We start from the raw sequence: 25,903 nt of genomic DNA on the forward strand, positions 1-25,903 counted from the left end.
GTGGTATGGTGCTTCTTTTGCTAGATTTGAAGCCACTTCTGAGGCAGGGTTCAAACTGGCTACCTGGCGAGGGGTCAAACACACCACTGCGGGACTCCGTGCACTGACCGACATTGGCTCCTGCCCCTCCTGTTGCTCAGACACAATGGAATAGGTCCTAGCAAACTCCTGCACTTGGGCGTGATCAGAAATTCAAGTTAACTAACTCAGAGTCGGTCAATCCTATGAGGAAGAACCAAGCAGTGTCCTCCTGGCTCTTGGAAAGGCACCCACCACTCCCGCCGAGGGGAGGCATGCTGTCAAGAATGGATTTAGTAAGACATGTTCAGTAATGAGAAACAGAAGCAGGCTCTTGAGATTGATCTCTTTCCCTTCAGGAGAAACCAAATATAAATCTCCCAGGCAGTGTGACACTGTTCTCTTTCATTACTCCTTGCCATCTGAGATATTCTAGGCTTTACCACATCTAGAACTTTAACATATTCTGATTTAGGCACAGTAAGCTGGCACTGCTCCCAGCCAGGGAGACTGAATTTCTTAGCTACTGTAGGTCAGTTGGTGCCTGCCCCTCACGCCTGACCTTGATCAGGATCTGCCCTGGTTCCTGATGGCACTGGGCCCCCGAGGCTGGCACCGTGGGGCCCAGGGTGGGAGAGGGAAATTGGGGTCCAGGAGTCCTTGCCTTCCCAGGGGTCTGGGTGTTGTTAAAAAGAAAAACACACACACTGAAAAGATTTAATTTGTTTGCACAGACTTTGGTCTTGTTCATATTTTAAAGTGTATTTTTATTTACAAGGTGAGATGATGTATAACAAATGGATGATGCAGTTACAAACATCTGATCACTCCATTTTCAGGAAAAAGTATATAAATATATTATAGTAAATTCTATATAGTAAACATTAGAAATTGATACAGTAAACATTTGCTACTTTTTTCTATGCCAATACTACTGTCATTTAAAGCTTAAATATTGGTTTTAAGTATCCCTATAAAATACTACTTTATTGAAATACTGGAAAATAATTTTTCTATAAACAAGATTGGTACATTAAAAATAGACTCAGTGTGTCCTTGTAACAATGTCCACTATAATCAAATGCTGCCTTAATTGTCCCTAAGAGCTGCATTATTCAGTTAGTATTAATTTTTTAAAAAAATAACTATCCCACGTTAAAGTAGCTATATGAATTCAGCATCGCAACACAACTCACTGTGATGAAGAAGGCCCCTCCGAGGTAGAGGAGAACAAGCGTAATGACACTATGGACTTGCTGTCCTGTGGTCTTTGTTTTCAACGGGTAACAGGAGCATCTGTTGGGTGTTAAGGCGAGAACAGGACAGGCATCCAGAAGGCTGCTTCTTCAGGTCATTTCAGAGGCTGAGGCTGCTCTTTTTCTTCTTCTTCAGCTTGGAGACGTGTCAGGACATAAAGGATGACTTGGTAGCAGAAAATATATTGATCCTATATAGAGAGAGGAGACTTTAGATGTGTAATGTGAATATTTTATAAATATAGCTTCACTACTATTTGATGTCTGAGTAATTCAATGTGAGAAGCAGGATACAGAATAGTGCAGTGTCAAAAAATAATTAAAAACAAAAGACAGAGGGATAGAATGTGAGGGAAGAAGCCCTGGGGAGGGATGGTGGGAATGGATAGAAATATGCCAGCGTGCTAACTGAAGCAGTCTCTGAGCAGTGGGTCATTCTATTTTTTTTGTTGTGATTTGCTTTTATAATTGAAAAAAAAAAGCTTTCTACACAATTTCTTCTAGATTTATTGAACTCTTCTAGATTTATTATTTTGAAATGTCAAGAAGTTAATACCCAAGAAGCTAAACAAAATACTTTTAATATTTGGAAGAGAAAAATGCAGAAATCAGTGTTTTTTGAAAATTAACTTTTTTTGGTAAAATTATTCTCTATTAAGTTGATGGCACAGGGATCTAAGTCTTCTTGTTTGACAAGAACTAACGAGTCTGAAAGGAAATTTAAAGCATTCACAGCACACTGAATGGAGGGCAGAGCTGAGCCGCACTGAAAGTAGCCGCATGCACGGGAGCATGTGCGCCTCAGCGCCCCTGCTCACACTCAAGAAAGTGAGGAAGTTGCCCAAACGGTAACAACTATGAAGTGTAGGAAAACAAATAACCCTTTTATTTACTTTTTGCTCATCTGTCTTATTTTTCCCACGTTTTCCACACATTCATCCTTAAGCTTCTCTCACCCCACACACCATTGGCAAACCCACTTTTCCCTATATCCACACCCACTATTTCAGTCAGGACCACCCCTGCTGGCCACCTAACTGAGCTCCCTGCTTCCAACCTTGCATCCTTCCCCACCCAACCCCCCAACTGGGACTTGTTTCAACACAGCAGCCAGAGTGGTCCTTCACAATGTGAGTCAGTTCCTGTCACTCCACCCTGACAGTCCTGCCATGGCTCCATTTCACTAGGGGAAACCTTAGTCCTGGCTCCATCCCCTTCCTCTCACCTGCCTGCTCCTCCTCCTGCCTCAGCCACACTGGCTGTGGACTTAAACACATAAGACTCACTCCCACCTTGGACTTCCACACAGGTGGCTCTGTCTGCCTGAAAGGCTCTTGCTCCCAGATATATGCATGACCCCCCTCTGTCAGCTTCTCCAAATCTTTGCATGAGTGTTATTCTCAGTGGTGCCACCTATTTAAAAAAGCACCTCAACATACAACAACTCATCCTCTTCACCCTGCTCTGCATTTTTTCCCTCTAAGACATATAACCTTCAAATGTCCTATATAATTTACTTATTTAATGTGTCTATTATCTGCCTTCCTCATCACCATCCTACTAGAAGATCTTTGTTTTATTCACTGATGTGCTCCTTGCACCTCCAAGGGGCCCAGTACTCGCTAGGCCCTTAGTTGACATCTGCCGAATGCCTGGGTCTAAAGAACTGCTAACCTGGATCAATATGTTTTCTTTACTTAAAAAATGTGACTGTAAATTAGCTTAATATTTAGAAGACTTAATCTGAATAAAAAGGTGTAAGAAAGAAAAGTAGGCAAATTCTAATTTAAAAATAGTAAACTTTTGCCCTGGCTGGTGTGGCTCAGTGGATTGTGTGCTAGCCTGCCAACCAGTGGGTCGCTGGTTCGATTCCCAGTCAGAGCACATGGCTGGGCTGTGGGCCAGATCCCTAGTAAGGGGCGTGTGAGAGGCAACCACACATTGATGTTTCCCCCTCTTTCTCCCTCCCTTACCCTCTGTCTAAAAATAAATAATAAAAATAGTAAACTTCTATATAATTCAAGAGGTAGAGAAGTGTGAATTTATAGATACATGAAAGTAGCTTCCACATCCCTCCTCCCAATACAAACACAAAGGGCAGGAGTCTGTTCAGAGCAGGCAGACACCCTAAGTAATGCAGTCCCTGTGAAGGACGCAAGGCCGTAGGTCAGTGGGTAAGAAACTGGTTTGATTTCAGGTGAATGAAATGAAAATATCGAAACAGAGGACAAACAGACCCACTCTTTCACTCTCTACCAGTGCCTTGGCCAAGGTAAGCAACCCAGCCTGCCTTCCTGACTTCTAATCAATGCTGCTGAATCCATTCACTCTTGGGGAATTTCTGTAGCAACAATGTTGCCTTCTATTTTTTTATGAATGCTGCTAATTACACACTACTTTGTTCCACTCCCCAATTTTGACCCCAAGGTGCCACCTCATACTCTGTAATCTATTCAGTGCAGATACTGCATTTCCTCATTTTTTAAATTAAAAGGCAACAATAAAGAGTAGCCTAGAAATATTTTCATTTTTTTTCTGAATTAGCCCTTATGTTAAAAAAAAGTCTCTTATTACCATAAAACTTTGGGTTTATGCAATAACATGGGAAACCTCAAAAGAGAAGTGGTTTAACTGGAACTTTTAAAACATCGAAAACCTCACAAAAACCCTTATTAGAAGACACCAAAACTCACCTGTGTCTGAACCATCCCGTGTCTTTGCAGTCTCATGCAGCGCACTAAGTCAGAGATGTCGAACTGCCAGAAACCAAAGGAGAGTCTATGTGTTAGGGAAGAAGGACAGCCAGAGTCGAGCCCCAAAGGCTCACAGCGCGGTGGCTTACAGAGGTTTCATACCTCGTTCCCCTTCCCCTTCTAGCAGTCTGGGGACACTACTCTGGACAAAATGAGTTGGTGAACTGACTTTGCTATCAATTGGTAATTTTATCTATGATCTTTCAAGAATTAGGGAAGGTCATTCTATTTGAAAATCCCCAACAGAAATCCTTGTTCTTCTGAAACTGGATTAATTTCTAATTAGAAAAATTAAATCAATAAAATTCCTGATTTTTATTTCATTGCTATTTAATAGTTTGAAACAAGGAGAAGCAGACTATTTCATTTTGTCCTACTTAAATTATTATGGTAGATATAATAGAGTGTGAAGTGAAAGAACTGTTTTTAACTAAATTCTTTAAAGGACAAATATTTTAATTATATGCTATGCATAATTCTATAAGCTAATATTTATGTAAGGTTTATACTAATTTAGGTTTTAAGCAATATCACACTTATTAGCTTTGTTTATTTAGAAATAATTTTTAAATTGGGAGTAACTGTTTAGATGTATACTATTTAGAATCAATTTGTTTAATAAAATTTACATTTCTTATTTATAGGTAACAATAACAAAAAAAAGTATAAGCCTGTTCATTTCAAAATGTACTTTCTCTCATGCTTCAATATGTCTACCCCTGAAAGTATGACAACAGTACTGACTTTATCTTATACAAGCCTAAAGACATACTGCACAAGAGGCTTTACAGCACATGGTTAAAAAAACCCATTAAAACAAATATAAGTTTAAGTTATCTCTGTTTCACTATGGTCTATGAAGTTTTAAATGTACAATTCTATACAGTACGAAAATCAAGGCATTCATACAAACTGATAAAAAAAATTCCAAGATCTCAACAAATTATTAGAAAATTACGGTAGATTCCACCGTCATTTTTGGTCAAATGCTCACTCACCCTGTACTTGTACTCACCTCCAGATCCTGACTGATTAATCCTAGAACCACGTCTATGCATATCAGGGTCCCTGAACGTCCAATGCCAGCGCTGCAGTGTGTGATGATTGGGCCTGAGCTGTGCATGTGTCTCATGTAAGAGATGAAAGTGAGCAGGTCATCTGGCTGAGAAGGAGTATCATGGTCTGGCCAGGCAGTGAAATTGAGGTGAGAAATATGTCGCACCTCTCCTGTCTGAAATTACACAACAGAATAAGAATATAAAGGCATATTATACTGTACACATGTATTTAGTTCTTGATATTTTGTCTTTTCAAATTTTGACTTTTCCATGGGATCAAATTAAAGGAAAAGGAAAGCGACAAGACTCCGTGAAACAACAAAGATCTGGGGAACTTTTATCAAGGAGGCCGCTAGGTCCACATTTAATTTTCTTAATTGTTTTTATTTTTATCGATATTAGAGAGAGAGGAGGAAAAGAGGAGGGGAAGAGAAAGAATAAGAGAGAGACATCGATTTGCTGTTCCACTTATTTATGCATTCATTGTTTGATTCTTGTATGTGCTCTGACTGGGGATTGAACCCACAACCTTGGTATACTAGGATAATGCTCTAACCAACTGAGCTATCTGACCAGGTCCAGATCCACATTTTAAATACTGGTAAAAACTACTTTTTGGAAATCCTAAAAGAAAAACATGTTTTGATAACAACTTTTTTTAATGACCCCTTTTGAAACTCACCCCAGACAAAAGCCAGAGTCAATGCAATGGCTTAAAAATCCTCCATCACTATCCCAGCTACCTCTCAGGCCTGACCTTTGCTCCTGCCACAGGAACTGCTCTGTGGGTCTTTAGAAACACTCAGCACAATTCAGTCTCAGGGCCTTTGCACTCTCTCTTTCTGACTGAACTGCTCCCCAGATATCCCTGTGGTTCATTCAACACCTTCATTGTTTTTTCCACAGCAGCATTACCTTCTCATTAGAAAGTAAGCTCCATGAAGTCAGGGATTTCTTTCTGTCTGTGTTGTTAACCACTCAAACCTCAGATTCCCTAACAGGGCCTGAGATCTATAAACACGTGCTGATTAAATAAGTAATTTAAGGAGTATTGAACAATTGTGTTAGCATAAGTAATGTAGCTGGTGTAATGAATAAGAAGGTATAAACTTTAATTCTTTGTAAAATCAAAAATCATGAAGGAAATTCTCAGGTTCTGTACATGCCACCAGTAGAACTGAGTCAAAAATGCAAGTGTGCTTTGTTTCTGTGAAAGTAAAATTACTCTTTCTTTACAAAAGCTAACATTCCAAGAGTGAGTAACACATTACTCGCATCTAGTTAGTATTACTGGGGAGAGGAGTGAAATAGACTGTGGAGGTCAGGAAGCAGTAGTAGCTTTTCTAAGGTGTACCCAATTGCCTAATGCAAGCTAAATTTACTCAGTAGTTAGATGGCCACAGTAGGAATTACTTGAATGACAAACATTTATGCTACAACGGTCCATGTATTACCAAAGATGTTTTGTGTTTAGGGAGGAGTATTTTCTACTTAAAGATTTAAAAAAAAGTTTTATTGAATCTACTTAGAGGTTTGGTTTTTTAAAAATGAGTTTCCAACACATAGCCTCTGAGCCATTCTGTGCTATCACTAAGCAAAGGACGATGGATGATCACATTAAAAGCCCTGCATTCTCATTTTTATTTTAATATAGTACATACAGGAGGAAACTGGAAGAATTTATGAAGAGGGTCACATCTAAATTTGTATCAGATAAAAAATAATAGGTGGCATTAGCTCCACAGGAATGGGAACCAAGAAATCACTGGCTTTTTCTGAGAAATACATTGATACAATCATGGAAAGCGTCCAGGCCTGCATTCCAACTAGGAGATAAGTCTTAGTGAAAGGAAAGATTTAATTTCCTACCTGAATATCTTCTAGGGTCATTGCCCTTACTACAAAGCCCTTCAGCAGCTGCATTTTCACAAGCGCCAGCTGAAGCCTGTTGCTGACCATTGTCGTTCTGCCTAGGACATTAGGCCAATAGCGCTGGCATTTGATTTTCTCCCCCTCTACTTCTTGGGTCATCATGGCTATCACTGTGGATTTTTGTTCCCAAATCATCTGCCAGAAATCTCCAACAGTTGTGGGGAGAGGTCCTTGGCAGGCAATATAAACAAACTCTTCTTTCCCCACTGGCATCTTAATGAAGCTGGCGTTGATATATCCACCTTCATCTCCAAGAGGCACTCTTGTAGCGTCATCTGTAAATTTCACACACAAAACACAGCCGTGTATCTCATGCGTTTTTAAAGAAGAGCTTTATAAACAGGCTGAGTCAAAGATTATAAGAGATTCCTCATAATCATAGATGAAATCATAAACATTTTAATAAAGGCATATTTTCAAACTGTAGTTACAAGTATATCTAAGATGGCAACTCAGTTTCTGACAGAAAATTTGGTATTATTTACATAGATTTGGCTAAAAAAATTACAATTAACAAATTAATAAATGCATTTAGAAGTTCTAATAACTAACTAGAGAAACAAATACAACTCTGTTACTTCTTTTCTATCCTTATTTTTAAGGATGACAATAATGCATTTAATAATGAATGACAATGCAGAAAAATTATTCCATAAAACAAAAATTAGTATCACAACAAAACTACTGAAGTATTTATTACAAATGTAATGGACATAATTAACTCTTGCTCACCTAAAGTTATATTCTATTAGATAAGCAGCCAAAATAACAAACACAATAAATACAAAGGGAGCTCACTTTATTCTCCAGTCACACAGACTCTGGTCTTTGTCTAACTGTAATTTCATCTAGTCAAAATATACATTTTCAAAATAGGCTCACCTGGTGAAAACTATATATAAGCTATCTTATGCAAGAGAATTAATTTGTATGTACTTAAACATTGGAAGTCATTTCTATTTCCAGTATTTATAAACTTAACTAGTAATTTCTGTGACTGCCAAATTATGACTTTAATAATGGGTTTCAAAATCCCACATTAATTACCTTTCTATTACTTGACTCTATCTCTGAGTCCACAGAAACAAACCCATTTACTAGGTTTGGAGTTATGGCTTATCCTGCTCTGACTTTGAGATAATAGCCTGGCCTTTGTTTTTTAACCTGAAATAATTCCCACCTAACTTTATGCCAAGCTATAACCTATTCCATTTTAAAATGCTAAGACTCACTTGTTTCAAGAAATTTTCCAAAATGAATTTTGTGTTTTCCATCTTGATTGATTAAATGCAATTGTGTTATTATTTATTACATGATTTGTCACTACTGGTTCTGTTATCATCTTTAGAGCGAGGACTTCCTGACGAAGATGGAACCGGGCGTCACAGCGTATAATGCACTGTGCTTATGCGCACACACACGTGGCTGATAATTTTTAGAAGAAGTTGCTAGACGTTAATATTTTCACTGTGTGCATATATTTATATATAATTGCAAAAAACCAAATGTTTAATAATATGGGTATAAAACATGGGTATTTCTTTTTTTTCCTTCTGGTACCTAAAATAACTCTAAATACAATGCAACCTGGCATTGCCACCATAGCCACATGTGTGTACATAGCTGCCACATACCGTAGGCATCTCTCTAGGCTGACAGTGAGTGGAATAAGTAGATGTTGGTTGTGAAATATGAACTATGAAATGGCTCATCCAGAAGACAATGTATATTGTTAAAAAGGCTTAAAAATACTGATTTGGTATTTTAAATTTTGGTAATTTAAATGTGTTTAAGATTTTATATGTTAACTTTTAGAGAGAGGGGAAGGGAGGGTAAAAAAGAGGGAGAGAAACATCAATTGGTTGCTTCACACACTGCAACCCAGGCACGTGCCCTGACCGGGAACAGAACTGATGACCTTGCAGTTTGCGGGACCATGTCCAACCCACTGAGCCACACCCATCATGGCAGCACTGATTAACTTTTAGTGCAATGCTAGTAGTAATTCATGAATGCCTAAGAAATATTTAATATTTCTCTAATTGATTTTCCAAATACATAGATAATTTTAAAAGGAATTCACACTGTATACCTAAATTTATTTGTTACTAATACAAATCTTTGAATGTGCACTAATGTGATAGATAAGATAAACTAGCATAAAAATTTTAAATCAGTTAAATTATATTATACATTTGATTCACAGCCAAATTGGAACTTACAGGGAAGTATATTTTTGTATCGGTTCTTCTTTCTGTTTTCCTTAGTTTGTCCAATTAGACACTGGTCCAAAGGCTTTAATTCTTGAAGATTCTGTAAGCAAAAATGGAAATAAAGTTAAATTTGTTAAGATAAGCAGTAATTCAGTAATCATTGCAAATGCTTTAAATGTTCAGGGTGCCAAACTGGCTATTGTTCAGGGAAGATTTTGAGTGTTAAGAAACATATATGTCTCATCAAGATAAATAAGTCTAAATTCCCAATACTAATTCAATATACTGGTTGTTAAAATACATTGTTGCAAAAATCTTTAACTGTTGCCATCAACTAACTTTGTGAGGTAGCACTTTGTAGCTTAATTTTATTTTGTTTTTCCTCAAATATTTATTAGTTGGTTGAATGAATGAATGCATGAACTTTAAAACTACAAAGAATCTTGACTATAATCTACACAATCTCCCACAATCACCCATAATTACCAGTGGCTGCTATAACAAATTCACAAAAACTACGAAGCATAAAACAACAGAAATTTATTATCTGGCTGTTTGGAAAGCCAGAAGACTGGGGTCAGTTTCCTTGGGCTGAATTCACGATGGGAACAGGGCCAGTCTTTCCAGAGGAGACACACAGATCCCCACCTCTCCCACCTCTGGTGGCTGCCAGTGTCCCTGCTGTGTGGTTGCATCATTCCAATCTCTGCACCTTAATTTTAAATGCAGATGTCTATAATTAGAATTTAGAAAAAGATGCAACTCATAACACCAACTTTGGCTTAAAGTAATAAGCTGGAGCAGGATTTCCTGATAATATTGTCTGTGGGGTCAAAGAATATTCCATGTGGCAGAGCTGTAGTTAGACAGTATTATGTTCTACAGTCAACTATTTTTCACTTTTCATTCCATCCATCCATCCGTCCGTCCGTCTGTCCGTCCACACACTTAACAAATATATATGGAAAATTTCTATGTATCTGCAAGGCACTGTAATAAGTGTTGGCAATACAACTGTGAGAAAAAAAGACATGATTCTGGCCCTCCTGGAGCTTATAGTCTGTTGGGAGAAAAAGGCAGTAAAGAAGTAAATGAGCACATATGTGATATATGCTTTGAAGAAAGTAAGAAGCTGCTGTGGTAAAGGAAAATAAAGGATTTACTTTACCAAAGGTTGTGATGAAAACTCTCTAACATTTAAACTTAAGATCTTAAAAAAATAATTTTTGCAAAATTGAGAGGAACGGTATATTCTTGGAGCTGTGTTAAATTAGAAACTGTAGCTAATGATGAACCATACCTACAGTGTGTTGAGTATGAAGTTCAGCGGATGGTTGGAATTGATACTTGACTTAAAAAACAAAACAAAACACTTTATTCCTAAATAAGAAGCAGGGAGAATAATCTTCAGGGAGAATTATCAAGCTCCACAGTGGCTGAAGACATCCCTTTAAATCAATACTATTTATTAGGATCCTAATTTAAAAAAATAATTTACTCTTAGATATGGTGAGATGGTACTTTTATAGTTGGAAGTTAAGTTGTAAAGTTGTAAAGTAATAGACATTTTCAAAATTTCTTCTAACTTCTAAAATCTTGAGAGAAAAACACCATTGGCAGAAGCTACTTACCTCCAGCTCCTTAGAAGGAATTCCTTGCTCTAGCAAACCCCGCAACATTCGAATGACTGATTTCAAGTTGGGGCCAGTGTATTTACCAGAGGGAAGCACTTTGACAATGGGAAGTGCAGCGAGTTCCTCATTCGTCAGAAAGGGATGGCCTAACAAGAAGATAGCAGTTGATTAAAACAAAAATTCCCCCAGAGCTGATTTGTCCAATAAGGGAACTAAATTTAGTCTATTGTCACCTCATCTATTTTTACAGAGTGAAAGAGTCTTTAGAATTAATAACTAGGCAGATAAGTACAATCAACACAGGAAAATGTTGGCCACAGCAAGGCCCTTGTACTTAGCTTTCAAGGAAACACCTAGCTGTTGAGAAATTCTTAAGGCTCCAGTGGCACTATTTTCTTGATGAAAATGCATCTAGTCCTCCCATCCCTTTGCATTTAAGCCAGTTTCCAAGCACATGGGGAAAAGAGGGAGGGAAATGCCTCAGAAATTCCTTACAATGGGGTGATACACCAGAAACACTGATCTCCCTCTCATGTGCCCACTCCTGGTACTCCCTGCTGGTATCTCTGGTATTCGATAGTTTTCTCCAGGCAAGTGAAGCCCTTGCAGTTTTTAGGTGATTATCAGTGTCTCAGAATAGATGTGCCTAATTTAGTACCTGCTCATAACAGAAGGTAACTATTACCCTGAAAAAGAGTAGGAGAGATAGTTTGCTATACTCTACACAAGTGTAGCTTTCATTTGTCAATCAGTTGATTGAAGTAATTTGATGAAACAGCTACTACACAGCCAATAGCAATGCTAGACACTGTGGGTGATACAAAGCTGTACGAGGTACTTCAAGAGGCTTAGCATCTGGCTGGGGTGAAGGTTAGATTTTAGCACAAAATTCACTCACATGAAATAATCATAAACGTTTACAGAGCTGAGGGTGGATGCCACAGGAACAGAGGACAACAGAGTATGGGCAAGAGGAGGGGCCAGCACTGTCCCTGACCACAGTCTACCTACATCCAAAAAGTATTCATGCAACTTCTTTAATTCCTTTTAATTAAGACTTCAAGTTATAAAACCATGCTCTTTCATTGCATTAGTATAACATTTCCTTAAATGAAAAAAGAGAAATGAAACTCTGGATAAGAACTTCATTTCTCCCCTGGCTTAGTTATAAAACGAGAGAGGCAGTAACAGGAACAGAGCAAGTGACTCCAGCTCTTAAAAAATGAGGTTGGGATTCAAGGGTAATAAATTCATATCTTTGAGCTATTCTACCTATTTTACTATAAATAAAATGTGCTCCTTGACTTTTCCCAGAATGGCAAAATTATTTCTATTTAAACTAGTATTTGTTCATTTTACACCAAGCCACTGGAAATTTTCATCTATAGCTGTGCAAACTTCTGATTATGGAAATGATGTTGATGCTTGCCTGTTATATGATTTAACTTTTTGTGTAGAACCAAATAATGTGTACATTTGGTGAAATAACATATCCATATATTTTGAAATTTATATACTTTTCAGATCCTTCTTTTTTCTATCCACTGTTTTTTTTTTTAAAGATTTTATTTATTTACTTTTAGAGAGTGGGGAAAGGGGAGAAAGAGAGGGAGAGAAACATCAATGTGTATGGGGTTGCCTCTTGTGTGCCCCATACTGGGGGCCTGGCCTGCAACCCAGGCATGTGCCTTGACTGGGAATTGAACCAGCGACCCTTTGGTTCACAGGTCCATGCTCAATCCACTGAGCCACACCAGCCAGGGGCTATCCACTGTTTTTCTGATGAAAAAAATTGCTAATAAACTTCTTGCCTTTATGGGAATCTTCATGGTTTGTTGTTTCTATTGGCGATTCATCACTTTCCCATGTCATTTCATCACCATCAGTCCTCCTTTCTTGTGAGTTTTGAATTAATCTATGAAAATGAAACACAACTGTAAAATTTTTTTTAGTTTTGTGCAACATAAATATAAATATTATATCCTAGAACTACTTATTTTCTCTATAAGTATGGTATTTTTTAAATAGATTATCTGATTAAAAAACCCAAGTCTAAAATTCTTTTTTTTTTTTAAAAAGACATTATTTATTTTTAGAGAGTGGTGTAGGCAGGGAAAGAGAGGAAGTGAAGTGTCAACGTGTGAGAGAAACATTGGTCAGTTGTGTCTTGCACATGTCCCAATTGGGGACGGGGCCGAAACCCAGGCATTGTCCCTGACCGGGAATCAAACCAGCGAGCTCTTGGTTTGTGGGATAATGCTCAACCAACTCAGCCAGGCTAGTCAGGGCCCTAACCCACAATTCTTAAAATTTATCGTCAAACAAATCCCAAGTCTCTGAACCTCAGACCACGGGAGTCCCCTTGGGGATAGAGAAGGTGGTTTGTCCACCTTTCAACATGGATAACTGATCACAATTGTGGCAACATAGCTCTCTTGTTTTGTAACAAATGCACATTAATTTACTTACAGAAGTCCCTATTGATGAATATTATTTTTTTGCTATAATTGGGAGCTAGAAGGACAATGCTGTATCCGGGCACTCGCTTAATGTAATAAAACTCAGTACAAGTCCTCATTATTCTAGGGGTGCATAACCAATGCTGTGTTCTTGGTAATACAGATGGCTAGAAAAGACAAAACTAGGTAGAAGAATAATGTTTAGTACTATGAAAAATAATGTAAAAGCCTGAAAATCAATGCATTTTTTCACTTCTTTGATACTCAGGGGAACGAAGTGGAGTACATTTGTCCAATATTCCCAAAATGTCAAAACAGGACAATTATGCTGCTTTTAGGGTGGGTGTTTTCCTCTGCTTCTGCTAAATGTGGGTCACAATTAACATTTAATTTGCAAGTTCTGCATTCATGAGGTTGTTTTGTCTTCTACTAAGTATACCTTGTCTTCAAGGATATATTTTGGAGATCCTTCCACCAGACATTCTCTTCTTTCTCATCCTTTTGAACAACTCCTTAGTATTTTGCTGTGGAGTATATCCTAATTTATTTTGCATCTATTACAGTTTTTCACTACTATAAACAATGTTGCAAAGAATAGTCTTATAGAAATGTCTTTGCACACATATGTTAGTGGGACCAATTCTTAGGAAAAAATTGCTAGATTTAACAGTATGTACCACAGTTCTTTGAATTTATGACACCCATCACTATAAGATGCACTATTATTTTGTATGCATTAAGAGATACTATTGATTATTATAACAATGGGACCCTTCATGATTGCAGATATGTTGAAAAAGTGTATCCGAGAATTAAACATGCAATTAAAATTTATGTTAATAGTGTTTCTAATTGTTACCAAAAGTATATTAATATACCCTTACTCCTTCCTCCCCTTCCTTTGCCCAGCAGGTACAGCTGGTATCTTTATAATTATTGGTGGCTGCCTCAGAAGCTATTCTTCTAAGTATAAAACTGTATGCATTTCTACATTAACATGCACCACCACCTGTCTAACTTCACATAGTGACAAATTCACTGTTAATTTGCTTTTCTAAGAAAATGCAAATAGCTCCCTATGGCTGTTTGGATAGCACCCAATATGAAGCAAAATTGGTGCATAACCACTCTGTGGGCCAACAATACATTCAATTTTCCTTTGTTTTTTTAGTGGAAGAAACAAATTTTATTTCACAGTTGTCTTTAAAATCACAAAGGCACTATGTTTTTCATATAAAAATATTAGTACAGATAACTATACTTTCTAGAAAATTATTATATAGACCCTCTCAAGGAAAAATGCATCTCATTATATGGTTTCAGTCAAGTTGCTTGGAAAAAAAATCACAAACTCATATCCAGACCAATTCCTAAAACATACTAATCCACTACTGCATCTTCTGGTTCAAAGTATAGATTATTGTCATCAGTACATGTTCCTGCATCCTCACATATTTTGATAATACACATTGAGATAGGGATTATCACTTAGTGCTCCACTGGTTCACCAGCCTTTTCTGCAGGCTCATCAGTAGGTTGGGCAGGCTGTGCCTTTCTCTGTGGCCTTTCTTCAAGACCTTCCAGGAATGGAGACACATCATCATCATCATCATCATCAAAAATTGTACACTCAATTTCAATGGAAACATTCTTTGTAGTTAAGTTCTGTTCTGTAGGAAGTGTCTCTCTTAAAGAAAGCACAATGCTTAACCAGTTCATTCAAATTGCACTCCATAAACTCAGACATATGTCTCCAAGTAGGGCTCCAATGGACATTGCTCTGTAGTCAAAATAGTTAACAGATGGACAGGTTTGGAAAATACGAGGACCCATATCATCATAACCAGCAATAAGCAGCCAAACACCACATGGTCTTTGGCCATTTGTTTGTGTTGGTATCTGGATCTTGCTTCCAATTAGACATACAAGTTGAGACACAGGAAGAGGTCTGTCAAATATAAATCTGGAGTCCAAGCGCTCCTGCAGTATAAAATTATGTACCAGTCTAGCATCAGCAGTAAGTCCCACAGCTGAGGTATCAATAAAGTTGTCAACATGGAGAATTTTTTACTGATGAGCTGCAAGCTCTGACTATACTCTCTTCACTGCATGGGTTTTTCATTTCAGACAAACTGTGGATGAACCTTGTGCAACAGCTTCCATTGCATATTCAATTTATTGATGAATCCTGGCCTGAAGGCTTCAAACGGTGACTTCATTGTCATACTGGTTGAAAAACATGCTCAATGTAGCTCTGGCTATCACCTCCTGCAAAGCTAAAAAGGATGGGGGAACCCCCCTAAAAACCGGAATTATGTTCTGGAGGGTGGGCCCCTCGTAGCACAGGCTTCCCCTACTAGGTCATTGTTCTAGGAACCCATCTGTGTCAGTGTACCAGCTGGCACTGTTGTGAGAGGCTGCACTGAATTTTTTCAGTGAATTTCAGTGAATTCGGGCAGAGCTTCAGTGAATTTTTTTTGAGGACTCTTTCAACACCTTTGCGTATTTCATAATGGGTGATTTATGAGTGCACCTGCCCATGCTGCGCCAAGTGTTCAATAGTTTTTGACCAAAAATAGCCATGTTCGGTGCCCCACACTCCCTATTCACCTGATCCAGGCCCAAGCAACTGGATGAAAAAGGCCCTCAAAGAGAAACATTTTGACTTCCAGCCAAGATGGAGGCATAGGTAGACAGACACACTGTGCCTCGTTGCACAACCAGTATAAGGACAACCAAAATTTAGAAACAAAAAACAACCAGTACTGACAGAAAATTGAACTGTATGGAAGTCCAACAATCAAGGAGTTAAAGTAGACACGTTCATCCAGACTGGTTGAAGGGGCAGAGTCAGGCAGCCAGGCAAAAAGGGGTTGCGGCAAAAAAAGCAGTGGCTGGTGGACCCAGTGAGGTGGTGGATTGTGGAAAGGCTTGGTGCGCAAGGCGGCTGGCAGACCACCAGTCCCATATTTGCATACAGATAAACCAGGTGAAACTGGGGAGTGAGACAGACCATGCAACCCAGGGTCCCAGTGCAGGGAAATAAAGGCTCAAAACACCAACTGAAAACACCTGTGGGGGTTGAGGTGCCGGGAGAGACTCCCAGCCTCACAGGAGAGTTTGTTGGAGAGACCCACAGGGTCCTATAGTGTACACAAGCCCACCCACATGGAACCAGCACTAGAAGGTCCTACTTTGATTATGGGTAGCGGAGGAAGTGACTGAAATTCGGCAGAGAGTGAAGCAAGCACCATTGTTCCCTCATCAACCCCCTGCCCCACATACAGCATCACAATCCAGTGACTGGGTTGACCCGCCTGGGTGAACACCTAAGGCTCCGCTCCTCACTATGTAACAGGCACGTCAAGACAAAAAAAAAAAATGGCCCAAATGAAAGAACAGATCAGAGTTTCAGAAAAAATACAACTAAGCGACAAAGAGATAGCCAGCCTATCAGATGCATGGATCAAAGCACTGGTGATCAGGATGCTCACAGAACTGGTTGCAAATTAGATGAAAAAATGAAGGCTACGCTAAGTGAAATAAAGGAAAATGTACAGGGAACCAACAGTGATGGGAAGGAAACTGGGCTTCAAATCAGCGGTGTGGACCAAAAGGAAGGAAGAAACAACCAAACAGAAAAGAATGAAGAAACAAAAATTCAAAAAAATGAGGAGAGGCTTAGGGACCTGCAGGATATCTTTAAATGTTCCAACATCTGACTTATGGGGGGTACCAGAAGGAGAAGAGGAAGAGCAACAAGTGGAAAAGTTATTTGAACAAATAATGAAGAATTTCCTCAATCTGGCAAAGGAAACAGACTTCCAGGAAGTCCAGGAAGCTCAGAGAGTCCCAAAGAAGTTGAACCCAAGGAGGAATACACCAAGGCACATCATCATTACATTACCCAAGACTAAAATGAAGGAAAGAATCCTAGAAGCAGAAAGAGATAAGGAGGCAGTTACCTACAAAGGAGTTCCCTTCAGACTGTCAGCTCATTTCTCAAAAGAGACCTTAGATCCAAGAAGGGGCTGGAAAGAAGTACTCCAAGTCATGAAAGGCAAGGACCTACATCCAAGATTGCTCTATCCAGCACAGCTTTCATTTAGAATGGAAGGGCAGATAAAGTGTTTCCTCAGATAAGGACAAGTTAAAGGAGTTCATCATCACCTTATTATATGAAATGTTATCTAAGAAAAAGGAGATAAAAAACATGTACAGTAAAATGACAGCAAACTCACAATTATTAACAACCACACCTAAAACAAAAACAAACTAAGCAAACAATTAGAATAGGAACAGAACCACAGAAATGGAGATCACGTGGAGGGTTAGCAACAGGGAAGTGGGAGGAGGAGAGAGGGGGGAAAAGGTACAGAGAATAAGTAGCATAGATGGTAGGTACAAAACAGACAGGGGGAGGGTAAGAATAGTATGGGAAATGTAGAAGCTAATGAACTTGTGACACATGGACATGAACTAAAGGGGGGGAATGTGGGTGGGAGAGGGTGTACAGGATGAAGGGGAGTGATGGGGGGAAATGGGACAACTGTAATAGCATATAATCAATAAAATATATTTAAAAAAAGAGAAGCATTTTGCTGATGTGAAAGAGGTGAAACAAAACATGGCAGAAGCACTAAAAGGCATCAAAATTGATGAGTTCAAAAACTGTTCTGAGCAGTGGAAAAAATCTTGATAGGTATATTACATCAAATGGAGAGTACTTTGAAGGTGACTGAAGTTTAAACATGTAAGAATAAGTACACAATTTTTTATAAATAAATTCTGTTTTGGGGGGTCACCCCTTCTATATAACTTTCCTTGATCCATCAGTTAGTATTGCAAAAATCTTATTTTATATTTGAAATTGTTTTAAAAAAAGTAGTGGAGTTTTTAAATGTTTCTTCTTTGGTTTCATTTTCTTATTAAAGAAACAAATTTATAAAATGTAGAGAAATGTAGAAACATAAAAACAAGTTATATATAATCCTACCAGAGAAGATAATCAATATCATCATTGTTGGCACATTTCCTCTTAGACCTTTTTCCATTTTTTCACATGCTGGAGAGAATAATTTTTTTTTTTTTTTAAGATTTTATTTATTTATTTTTAGGGAGGGAGATAGAGATAAAGAGAGAGAGAGAGAGAGAGAAACATCAATGTTCGATTGCTGGGGGTTATGGTCTGCAACCCAGGCATGTACCCTGACTGGGAATCGGACCTGCGATTCTGGTTTGCAGTCCGCACTCAATCCACTGAGCTACACCAGCCAGGGTGAGAATAATGTTTTGAAGAAATGTTATAACATATTGTCACATGTCACTAGAACCTCCTTGTAACAATATTTGTAAAACATTCTTCATATTCAGCCATAGTTCCATAATTTATGCAACAATTCTCATTTTGTTGGAAAAGAACAAATTATTTTTAAAATCAATATCTAAAAGGAAATCTTCAGAGCACTTCTAAAAAAAGAATGGAATTATTATAAATACTTAAACAATTATTTTTCTTACCTTTCAGTTTTTACTTTTTCTTCACAATATTCTTCACAGCCATTCATTCTGGTAGACTACATCAAAGAGAAATAAAAAGAATAGTCCATTGTAAACATTAAAAAAAATTTAAATAATCTCATTATGTTCAAACTTTTTCCTGTTATTTCCTATATGTACTGTTATTGTTGATCTTCATATTACAAAGTCACATATGACATTCAATTAATACATGCCAAACTGCTGAGGCATTCCCAGTGGCCCAAGAGATTTTGCTGGAAGTTCTGCTTATTCACTTTCACATTTATCTTGGCCTTTCATGTCTTATATAAGGGATATTAATGGTATAGCAGTAAGGAGAAAGCAAGATGAAAATCTAATGATTATTGAGATATGCACATCTGGTGTATGTCTTTATACTACTTCAATTTCAAAATCTGAAAAATGGGCTCTCCAGAAATATCTTGGTAATTTCCAAAGTGTTAAACTGTCCTGCCCTATTGTTAGTCAAGTGTGGGGCCACTCCATAGTGGGTGTGGGTCAGTCAGTTTGTACTATAATTGAGTATGGTGTCTCTGTGATCCAAATACTAAAGGAGCAGTTTGATTCAAGTGGAAGATGTTGCATTCTTTTTTTTTTTAAATATATTTTATTGATTATGCTATTACAGTTGTCCCATTTCCCCCCTTCTCTCCCCTCCCCCCTGTGCCCCCCTCCCACCCACATTTTCCCCCTTTAGTTCATGTCCATGTGTCATACTTGTGAGTTCTTTAGTTTCTACATTTCCCGTACTATTCTTGCCCTTCCCCTATCTATTTTCAACCTACATTCTATGCTACTTATTCTCTATACCTTTTCCCCCTCTCTCCTCCTCCCACCCCCCTGCTGCTAACCCTCCATGTGCCCTCCATTTCTGTGGTTCTGTTCCTGTTCTAATTGTTTACTTAGTTTCTTTTGGTTTTGCTTTAGGTGTGGTTGTTAATATTTGTGAGTTTGCTGTCCTTTTACTATACATGTCTTTTCTTTTTCTTCTTTTCTTAGATAAGTCCCTTTAGCATTTCATAAAATAAGGGCTTGGTGATGATGAACTCCTTTAACTTGACCTTATCTGAGAAGCACTTTATCTGCCCTTCCATTCTAAATGAGAGCTTTGCTGGATGGAGCAATCTGGGATGTAGGTCCTTGTCTTTCATGACTTGGAATATTTCTTTCTAGCCCCTTCTTGCCTGTAAGGTCTCTTTGGAGAAATCAGCTGACAGTCTGATGGGAACTCCTTTGTAGGTTACTGTCCCCTTATCTCTTGCTGCTTCTAGGATTCTCTCCTTCGTTTTTACCTTGGCTAATGTAATTATGATGTGCCTTGGGGTGTTTCTTCTTGGGTCCAACTTCTTTGGGGCTCTCTGAACTTCTTGGATTTCTTGGAAGACTGTTCCCTTTGCCAGATTGGGGAAGTTCTCCTTTATTATTTGTTCAAATACGTGCTCAATCTGTTGCTTTTCCCCTTCCCCTTCTGGTACCCCTATAATTCGGATATTGGAACGTTTAAAGGTGTCTTGGATGCTCTTAATCTTTTCCTCAATTTTTTGAATTCTTATTTCATCATGCTTTCCTGCTTGGTTGATTCTATCTTCCTTCTGGTCCACTGTATTGTTTTGAGACTCATATTCCTTCCTTTCACTATTGGCTCTCCTCTGCGTATCTTCCTGCATCTCTTTTATGGTAACCCGCATCCTTTCATCTAAATTTTGTCCAAAATCAACCAGTTCCGTGAGCTTTCTGATCACCACTGTTTTGAACTGCGCATCTGATAGATTGGCTATTTCTTGGTCGCTCAAAAGGATGAGTCCTGGGGGACTGGTCTGCTTTGTTGAAAACATATTTTTTTCCCGTCTCTCCTTTTTTTAAATTTTTTTTTCCGGTCTGGTTGCTGTCGTTATGGTGGGGGGCGGAGCCTTAGGTGCTCACCGGGGCTGGGCACCCCAGTCGCTAGATTGTGACGTTATATGTGGGGGTGGGGCGGGAGAGGGACGGGAGAAAACAATGGCGATAGTTCCGTTCTCCTGGACTCAGACCCTTCTCTGGGCTTCCGGGCCGCGAGTTCTGCCCTGGTCCACAATCGCTACCCCTTTGGGTCTGCCAGCCGCAGCTTGTGTACTCAGGGATCACCGCTGCGTTCTTGCGCCCCCGGATGGCTTTTGCGCCGATTTCGTGCCAAACCTTCCCCCACCTCCGCACGCCGCCGACCCGAGCCAGCACCGCGCCCGCCCAGCTTGTCTTTTCCTACCAGTCTCGATGAACGCATCTACTTCAACTTCTTGGCTGCCCGACTTCCATTCAGATAAATCCTCTGCCGGATCTGGGTGTTATTCTGATAGTAAATTATTGTTGTAAATTATTGTTTTTCTAATCTTGGTTGTACGAGGAGGTACGGTTCGTCCACCTATTCCTCCATCTTGCCGGAAGTCCTAAGATGTTGCATTCTTACATGGATAAAGACATCTTACATTTTGACCTTTATCAGGACAAATTATCATAACAAAGGAAAAATTCATTTCAAGACCCTGAATTATCTGGACCCTGTCTACCTCTGCCATTCAATCTGGTTGTTCTTTTCCTTCTTTCACTTACTAGGCTTCAAACCCACAGGTCTTTCTTTCAGTTTTTCAAACTCACTCATCTCCTTTTACCATGAAGCTCTTCGTATGGAAGGTACTTTTTGTCTTTATTCAATATAAGTGTCTTTGCCTTCTGAGACTGTTCCCTAAGCAGCCAGTCTAAGGTAGGTCTCCTTGTGCTCTTTTGTAGCACTTAAAAAAAAAAGAAAAAAAGAAAAACAAACTTCATAGACCTTATCACAACTTGTAAGTCTGTGTTTGTGTTTCTTTGATCATTCTTTCCTTCTCCATTACACTGTAAGCTCCATGAGGGCAGGAATCATGTCTGTTTACCACTGTATGCCCACAAATACTTATGCCCGAGACACAGGAGGTTGTGTGAGTTAATAAAAACATTAAAAACCTTTAATAAGACCCTTTAGTTATAGACTTTATGGAGTTAAAAAGTACCTATAATTAAGTTATTCTGATATAAATTTCAATTCATTTGAGTGAAATGCAGAACTTCTAAGAAAAAAAAGTTTGTTTTTATCCACTGACAACTAAAAGGAAGCTTCTTAGACCTTACCTGTTTCTAAAAGTTGATCCTTTTTGTCTGGGTTCAAATTTTTCCCCAGTAAAGTCATTTGAATTTCTCATTCTCCATTGTAATTCTAGTCTAAGAATCAACTACATGTGCAATGATTTTGAAAATTACAAAGCCTTTTATAAGAGTCAAGTGCTATTATTAACATTAAGGTGGTGAGATAAAGACCAATTAAAAAAATACAGTGATCCCTGTATTAAGTAATTTCCCACTATTTTTGCAAAGTTTATCTGCATATGCTGAAGGTAGGGTTGGGTTGAGGAGAGTGACCTTCAGTTTCTCTTCTCATTATGGATTACCAGTTCTTGGAAGAGGAGGCAGCTGTAGTGTTGCCCTAAGGAAAATATTTAAAATTTCTAGACTTCTGGTCAAGATGGAAGCATAGGTAAACATACTTCACCTCCTCATGCAACCACAGAAAGAATTACAACTAGATCTCAAAACTAGTAACACCCAGAACTGTCAGAAAATTGAGCTTAATGGAGGTCCCACAATCAAGGACTGAAAGAAGACATATTCATCCAGAAGGGTAAGAGGGGCGGAGTCATAGAGATGGGTGGAGAGGCAGTGTGGTGAGGATAGGCTGTAGCTAAATGGATGGGAGGGATACCTTGGGAGCAAGCAATCCCGGGCTCAGGCCAGCCACACAGCCCAGGGTTCTAGCACTGGGAAGGTAGATACCTGTTACCTTTGCCTATAAAAATTAGTGGGGGTTGGGGTGGAGGAAGAAACTGTCAGATTTTCACTGTTTCAAGGGTGAGCACAGTCTTAGAACATATGCAAACCCATCTACTCTGGGATTCACCATTGTGGCAGCAGCTGGAAGGGCATCAGTAGCACATGAGAAGGGGGTGAAGTGACTGGAAACCAGGCAAGCCCTGTGTGAACATCCAGAAGCCAGGAGGTAACAGTGTCCCCTCTCCAAACCCTTCCCACACAGCCACAAAGTGGTGAAGTGGGTTGCCCCACCCTGGAAATTACTGAAGGCTCTACCCTGCACAGTTTACAGGTACCTTTCCTAGATAGGTCATGCTACTAAGACCTATGTAAAAGCAGTTCTACCTAATACACAGAAACAAACACAGGGAGGCTGCTAAATTGAAGCAACAAAGAAATATGCCCCAAATGAAAGAACAGAACAAAACTCCAGAAAAAGAACTAAGCAAAATGGAGACAGTCAACCAATCAAATGCAGAAGTCAAAACATTGGTTATCAGGATGCTCAGGGAAATCCTTGAGTATGGCAAAAAAATAAAGGAAGAAATGATGGTCACCCTAAATGAAATAAAGAATAATTCACAGGAATTCAACAGAGAAGGGAAGGACGCCAGATTCAAATATAAGGAACATAAGGAAGAGATAAACATTCAACCAGAACAAAAAGCAGAAACAAGTATTCAAAAAAATAAGGATAGGCTTAGGAAACTCTGGGACATCTCCAAACATGCCAACATCTGAATCATAGGGATGCTGGAAGGAGAAGAGGAAGAGCAAGAAATTGAAAACTTATTGTAAAAAAATAAAGAAGGAGAATTTCCCTAGTTTGATGAAGGAAATAGACATACAAGTTCAGAAAGCAGAGAGAGTCCCAAACAAGTTGGATCCAAAGAGGACCACACCAAGATACATCATAATTAAAATGCCAAAAGTTAAAGATAAAGAGAGAATCTGAAAAGCAGCAAGAGAAAAGCAGAGAGTTATCTGCAAAGGAGTTTCCATAAGACACTCAGCAGGTATCCCAAAAGAAACTTTGCAGGCAAGAAGGGATGAGCAAGAAGTCTTCAAAGTGATAAAAATCAAGGACTTACAACCAATATTACTCTTCCCGGCAAAGCTATCATTTAGAATGGAAGGGCAGATAAAATGCTTCCCAGACAAGGTAAAGCTAAAGGAGTTCATCATCACCAAGTCATTATTACATGAAATGTTAAAGGGACTTATTTAAGAAAGAGAAGATCAAACCCCTGAACATTAAAAAGACAACAAATTCACAACTATCAACAACTGAATCTAAAAGAAAACAAAATCCCCAAGCTCCCCAACCCCACCTCCTCCCAAAAATCCCCTAAGCAACAACCAGAACAGGAACAGAATCATAGATATGGACATCATCTGGAGGGTTATCATCTGAGAGGGGGAAACGGGAGAATGGGGTTATGGTGCAGGGATTAAGAAGCATAAATGGTAAGAACAAAATAGACAGTGGGAAGTTAGGAACAGCAGAGGAAATGGAGAAGCCCAAGAACTTACACGCATAAGCTGCGTGAACTAAAGGGAGGGGAATGCTGGAGAGAAGGGGGTACTGGGTGGAGGGGGGCAAAGAGGGAAAACATTGGGACAACTGTAATAGCATTATCAATAATTATACTTAAAAGAAGTTTAAGATTTGTATTACAGCCAACCCATTCTAAGGTTCCTTTGTCATCCAGCAACTTAAACAGGAGAGGCGGTATCTCCTAGATCCAGGACAGCTACATTATTTATAGTGCCCAGTGCCAAATGATATCTCTTGTGAAAAATTATTAAGAATTTGAAGATGGTGATGGCATAGCATTATTTTTAAAATTAGTGTGGAGTTCATCTGAGCACAGGGCTCTGTGTGACTGCATTGGTTGGACACCCAAGAAGCTTGCCTTGCCTGGATCCTCCATCAAGCATGATCATCTTATAGCTGATGGGAAGCCACTGACAATTTAGTTTTGATTTTTGATTAAAAAATTAAAAACATGTTTTTAGACTAACTAGAATTAGAAGTGTATTGATGAATTTCAGCACAATGATGTCATGTCTTTGGTGGACATGCCTTTCATTCTAGCTCTCCTGGCTTCAGGGGAAACTGCTTCTGCCTCTCTCAGGAAAGACATCTGCCAAGAGATGTGGAAGGACTAAATTCCTTGGCATGACCTATATGCCACTTCATGAACCTATCCCTGCCTATCTCTAAAGACTTAGCTTTCAGGATATCATGTAATACTATACTTGCAAGGATTTAATTTCCTGGATGGTAAATTAAATCTATACCCTTTATAATACTAATGGTTAGCAGCTTAACTTTTGGCACCTGATAAACTTTCAGGGTAGCAGAATATACTGCTAAGAAGCAATTTAGTATATAATCTACAATTCGTTTAGGGTAATCCCAAAAAGTGGCACACTTATAAAAAACTGAATATTTTCAGAAGTTCTAAGAACTAAAACTACTCAAGTGTAGGCAATATTGTGCACATAGAAGATGAAACAGCACACTTTTTCAGAATATTGGCGCAGTCATCCTTTCAACTATGAAGATTAGTCATATTTGTCTCTTTAATTTGTCTGGTTCTGAGAATAATTTCTGTAGTGATTTTAATAATTCAGAGTTTGATACAAATGGAAACTTATCATGATTTATCTCAGTACTTTGTTTTCTCCTTTACTGAACTGGTTTACTTTCTTTGTTTGCTTACCATTAGTCAAAATCTCTTCTAAAGCAGGAGTCCCATCTGTGCGAGATCTAATTTATTATTTTTAAGGAGGGACTGGCCCAAAATATTTGGTCTTAAACATCTTGAATTCTCAAGGCACAAATCTGTGGGATCTCCCTGTACTTTGATGGCAGGACAATTTATATAACACTTCCAAATAACTGGAAGGACTATGCTTTCTCCACAAAACTTAAGTTTTAGATTTGTCCTGGATAGTTTTACTTCCCAGTTCCTTCCATATGAACTTTAGAATCATTTTACAAGCCATCCCTGCCTCTAAATGAAAAAAAGTCAAAAACTTTATGGGATCATATTTAATTAATGGGCAAATCTAGAAAGAATTTAAATTTTAGGTTTTTCTATCAAAGAACAAGGACTAAATTTCTTTAATAATTCTTTTATGCTTCTTTGTGGAG

The 25,903-nt window shown here is 38.6% G+C and overlaps 1 protein-coding gene and 1 pseudogene across 10 annotated transcripts in view; both read right to left on the reverse strand.

Moving 5' to 3' along the window:
- Positions 1-947: 947 nt before the first annotated feature.
- The window catches only part of PTPN13 (protein tyrosine phosphatase non-receptor type 13), a 204,391-nt gene continuing 179,435 nt past the window's right edge, over positions 948-25,903 (reverse strand). For 9 of the 10 annotated variants that reach the window (XM_028505529.2, XM_036026879.1, XM_036026903.1 and 6 more), the window contains 8 exons: positions 18,844-18,899; positions 12,676-12,779; positions 10,862-11,010; positions 9,240-9,330; positions 6,955-7,292; positions 5,043-5,258; positions 3,968-4,030; positions 1,297-1,465 (listed from right to left, as the gene is read on the reverse strand). In XM_028505529.2, the coding sequence (XP_028361330.1) occupies positions 1,370-1,465; positions 3,968-4,030; positions 5,043-5,258; positions 6,955-7,292; positions 9,240-9,330; positions 10,862-11,010; positions 12,676-12,779; positions 18,844-18,899 (1,113 nt within the window). In that variant the 3' untranslated portion in view covers positions 1,297-1,369. Of the gene's footprint in view, positions 1,466-3,967; positions 4,031-5,042; positions 5,259-6,954; positions 7,293-9,239; positions 9,331-10,861; positions 11,011-12,675; positions 12,780-18,843; positions 18,900-25,903 lie in introns of all 10 variants that reach the window. The other variant, XM_036026875.1, reaches the window with a different exon arrangement.
- Positions 14,521-15,803, reverse strand: LOC114491495 (annotated as a pseudogene).

The sequence above is a fragment of the Phyllostomus discolor genome, chromosome 1 (assembly GCF_004126475.2).
Source record: "Phyllostomus discolor isolate MPI-MPIP mPhyDis1 chromosome 1, mPhyDis1.pri.v3, whole genome shotgun sequence".
NCBI classification, from domain to species: domain Eukaryota; kingdom Metazoa; phylum Chordata; class Mammalia; order Chiroptera; family Phyllostomidae; genus Phyllostomus; species Phyllostomus discolor.